The sequence below is a fragment of the Mesoplodon mirus genome (genome assembly GCF_964341445.2).
Source record: "Mesoplodon mirus genome assembly, chromosome: 5".
Classification (NCBI taxonomy): domain Eukaryota; kingdom Metazoa; phylum Chordata; class Mammalia; order Artiodactyla; family Ziphiidae; genus Mesoplodon; species Mesoplodon mirus.
The window spans coordinates 69,192,353-69,197,051 of NC_138980.1; the positions used below are offsets into that span (position 1 = coordinate 69,192,353).

Genomic DNA, 4,699 nt, shown 5'->3' on the forward strand with positions numbered 1-4,699 from the left:
AAATGGAAGCCACTGTAACTTTCTTGCATTCCCATCTGGGTCCGTAAGGCAGTTTTCAGGGGTGCATATGACTTAAAATACAGTGTTCATGTGTTTAACTCCCTCGGCTCCCAGTCCGATTGGAAACGCCTTTAAAAACCTAACGTTTGGGCTTCCCTGGTGGTGCAGTGGTTGAGAGTCCACCTGCCGATGCAGGGGACACGCGTTCTTGCCCCGGTCCGGGAAGATCCCATATGCGGCGGAGCGGCTAGGCCCGTGAGCCATGGCCGCTGAGCCTGCGCGTCCGGAGCCTGTGCTCCGCAACGGGAGAGGCCACAACAGTAAGAGGCCCGCGTACCGCAAAAACAAACAAACAAACAAAAAACCTAACGTTTTAGTTGGGAAGGAAGCTCGCACAGATAACGTAAACATATAAAAAGATGTGTACAGGGCTTCCCTGGTGGCGCAGTGGTTGAGAGTCCGCCTGCAGATGCGGGGGACACGGGCTCGTGACCCGGTCCGGGAAGATCCCATGCCGCGGAGCGGCTGGGCCCGTGAGCCATGGCCGCTGAGCCTGCGCGTCCGGAGCCTGTGCTCCGCAGCGGGAGGGGCCGCAACAGTGAGAGGCTCGCGTACCGCGAAAAAAAAGATGTGTACACTGGGGTAATATGAAAATGTCCTCTGTCTGAATGCGCGAAGGGAGGCTGAGAGGAGTGACGCGGGAGAGCTTCATGGACGGCCTACGGGTGGCGGGGGTTTCGCGCCACGCCTTGGTCGGAAAGTCTGGAGGCGCGCTGCTGTCCTTCACATGGCCTAGGGCTCTCTTGTGCGCAGGGCCACGTGCCGGCGTTTTAGTCTAATCGCCGCTCGGGCCCACTCTAAATGGTTAATAACCGCCTTCCCCGACTAGGCCTCTTCCCTCCATCTTTGTGCGGACGGCAGGGGCGAGGACGCCAGGTGTAGCGGCCCGGCCGAAACACGGCAAATAAATCCGGACCCCCAACCCCAACAGTCAAGTTTTCAAAAAGCCCGCGCGTGGCGCCCCAGGCCGCATCCGTTGGGAACGTCCCCCAGCGCGCCCCCGGCTCGACCCCACCCCCATTTCCCACCCCGTGGCCAGCCCAGGGCGGGAGGAGGCGTGGGGGTGGCAAGCGAGCTCCGCACTCTAGGGGCGCCGGTGCCAGCGCGCACCGGGGAGCGCGCCCGTCCAGCAGCTGCCGAAAACGGAAGTGGGTGCGAGCGGATCGCTGTGATTGGCTGAGCTGACACGTCTCTCAAGGGGCTGGCGCGAACGCCACTGCGGAGTTTGGCGAAGGGATACGGCTAGGGGAGGGGGAAAATCACCGGGAACAGCCGCGGGGCTGGGGGCAAATGAATCGCAAAGGTTAGCTAAGGGCAGGGAGAGTCCCTAGTCAGGGCGAACTGAGGATCCCGGGGGTGAAAGCGGGGCGGTAGAGGCGGTGGTGGGAGCAGCGCAGGCCGAAGGCTTGAATAGACCGCGGAGGGCGGGGAGTCCGTGACCTAGAGCGGCGCGGCAGCGCGGTAGGCGGGACTAATAATAGCGAGGCGGGGATTGGCGGGCAGCCCTGGGCTGTCGTACGTCCGCGGTGACGGACGCCTCGGCGAGGGTGCGCGCGCGTTCAGCGGCCTCTTTGTGTGGTGCCCAGATAAGGGAGCGGAGGTGGCGGTAGCGGCGGCCTTGCTTGCTTTCAAGTCTCCTCGGCTCGCCCTCTAGCCGGCACCTTTCCCCTTCCCTTCCCCTTCCTCTCTTCCTCTTTCCCTTCCCTTCCCTTCTTCCCTTCCCCGTCGGTGACCGGCGGGGGCGGCTCCAGCGACGGCTGGGCCCAAGCTGTGAAGAAGCCTTAGCCAACGACAACGGCGACGGCGAAACCTCGGAGCTCGCAGGGCGGGGGGAAGGCCCGGGCCGTGGAGATGGAGAATTCCCAGCTGTGTAAGCTGTTCATCGGCGGCCTCAACGTGCAGACGAGTGAGTCGGGCCTGCGCGGCCACTTTGAGGCCTTTGGGACCCTGACGGACTGCGTGGTGGTGGTGAACCCCCAGACCAAGCGCTCCCGTTGCTTTGGCTTCGTGACCTACTCCAATGTGGAGGAGGCCGATGCCGCCATGGCCGCCTCGCCCCATGCCGTGGACGGCAACACGGTGGAGCTGAAGCGGGCGGTGTCCCGGGAGGATTCGGCGCGGCCCGGTGCCCACGCCAAGGTGAAGAAGCTCTTTGTCGGAGGCCTTAAGGGAGACGTGGCCGAGGGCGACCTGATAGAGCACTTCTCGCAGTTTGGCACCGTGGAAAAGGCCGAGATTATTGCCGACAAGCAGTCCGGCAAGAAGCGTGGTTTCGGCTTCGTGTATTTTCAGAATCACGACGCGGCAGACAAGGCCGCGGTGGTCAAGTTCCATCCGATCCAGGGCCATCGCGTGGAGGTGAAGAAGGCTGTCCCCAAGGAGGATATCCACTCCGGTGGGGGCGGAGGCGGCTCCCGCTCCTCCCGGGGCGGCCGGGGCGGCCGGGGTCGGGGCGGTGGTCGTGACCAGAACGGCCTGTCTAAGGGCGGCGGCGGCTACAACAGCTACGGCGGTTACGGCGGCGGCGGTGGCTACAACGCCTACGGAGGCGGCGGAGGCGGTTCGTCCTACGGTGGAAGCGACTACGGTAACGGCTTCGGCGGCTTCGGTAGCTACAGCCAGCACCAGTCGTCCTATGGGCCCATGAAGAGCGGTGGCGGCGGCGGTGGAGGAGGCAGCAGCTGGGGAGGTCGCAGTAACAGTGGACCTTACAGAGGTGGCTATGGCGGTGGGGGTGGGTATGGAGGCAGCTCCTTCTAAAATTTTTTTAATGCCTGGGAGTGGCTATAGGGGTAGCTGTTTTCAACCACCCAACTAGGGTCGACTCCTAAGTCCTTTCCCCTTCCACCGCCTTCCCCATTTTGTCCTTGGGGAAGCCACTTCTAAGGCTGTTCACCCTTGGGGGTGTTGCCCTGTTTGCCTGCCACCTCCCTTGTCTCCCTCTGAAGATGGACTTGGCCCCACATACACATTTTTGTGTTACAGTCATTGATGGACTCTATTTTTTTATTATTACTTGGACCTTGGTCGTTTTTATACTAGCAAGATGTCTTGTTTTAATTTGTGTTTTTTTTGGGGGGGAGGGAGTGAACTTGCTGATTCTGTAGCAAAACCTGGGCGGGGGTTGGGCGGGTTAGTTTACTTTGTTGTAAGGACTTGATATCTGGCTACAGCGTTTTCTATGAAACCTCCTTGGATCCCATGCCCGAAATTTGGAAGCATATGTACAAAAATCATTTTTACGTTTTATTTTTAATAAATCATTGTGTTTGACCGTACATGTCTAACATTTTTTTCTAGGATCCATTCCGTACCGTTTTAAGGGATGTTAGTTGAAAATTTTTCTTGTTAATTCTTAATTCTTGATGTGTACTTCGAGAAACTTTTAAAAGGTCCTGTGGGTTTTTTTTTTCTTCTTCTTGCTGTTGCCCTGGTAGTGACGTGTTGAATTTTATCCCTTACAGGTAAAACTTTTGAAGTGGTGGATGTGGCTTTTAAAAATCTTTAGTTTCTTTGCATCCATCTCTTGTACTAAGTAATTTGCTTATCATTTTGACATGGTTGGTCACTTCTTTCTATGAGAATTTACCTCAAAGTATGTACCGTGTAGTTCTAAAGAAATAGTTTGTATTAAGCATGTGTTTTCATTCATATAAACTGTTTAAAAAATTTCAGATGGCCTAGTTTCATCCCTCTTACTGGTTTGTCTGTATGAATGGTTACAAATAAGGGTTATATTTTATCCTCAAAGTAAAAGCATTTTTGTATTTTCAGAGCAGGTTTAGACGTTTTTTTTTCCCCTCTAGCTGAACTGTTGTCCTTATGGAAATCCTTCCCCCAACCTTTGTGGCACCATCTACTGGCAGAATGGCAGTATATCTGCAAAACAATTCGTTTAAAAACTTGTTTAGGACAGTTGCGTCAGATTTAGAAATTTTGCCATCAAAAATCTGTGCAGACTTTGGTTATACATTTACTTGTAACTAAGATGGGTTTTACAGGAATGTAGTTAACAGTCAATATCACAATTGCCCTTTCTACATGAGATTTGAAAATGTAAACTGCTATGCATAGCTTGGGCAGTGGCCCCATATTGCTATGGCGACTAATGAACCAGCTTCGTGTACTGGTAACTTAGGTGCAAGTTGTAAAGCAAAATATCTGTGTTTTCTGCTTGGTTAACAAATGTATATTTGTAGTCCTTTCATGCAATAGAATTCAAGTTGTTGTTTATAAAAAGCAAAACAGAACAGTGATACCAGAGAAAATTGCCTTCCTGGATAGACATATAGAATAGCAACGTTTATGGATATCACAAATAAAGAATTCAATCCTTTACATGATTGAGTGAGAGTATGTATAACCTGGTGGGTGGGTTCAGAGTACCTATTAATTTAGTACCTACATTTTGATTTAATGTTATGGTAAAGTATTTGACTGGAGTTTTGTGGTTGAAAGCCCAAAGCTAACTGTATTAAGTTTTCTGAAGGGAGATTACTGGGCTTTAAAGTAAAAAAATATATTGACCCTTTTCCTCTTAATTCTTGTTGCTGTATATTAAAATTTAATTGTAGCCAAAAGTCTTTTTTTCTAATTGCTACGGTTCTGCTTTCAGGAGACAGGAAGAACGGTCAAGATT

At 53.1% G+C, this 4,699-nt stretch overlaps 1 protein-coding gene across 1 annotated transcript; it reads left to right on the forward strand.

The window, feature by feature from the left end:
* Nucleotides 1-1,780: 1,780 nt before the first annotated feature.
* HNRNPA0 (heterogeneous nuclear ribonucleoprotein A0) lies at nucleotides 1,781-4,398 on the forward strand. Its single transcript, XM_082620942.1, has one exon. It carries the CDS (start codon nucleotides 1,912-1,914, stop codon nucleotides 2,818-2,820), a length of 909 nt encoding a protein of 302 aa, XP_082477068.1. The 5' UTR covers nucleotides 1,781-1,911; the 3' UTR covers nucleotides 2,821-4,398.
* The last annotated feature ends 301 nt before the right edge of the window (nucleotides 4,399-4,699 follow it).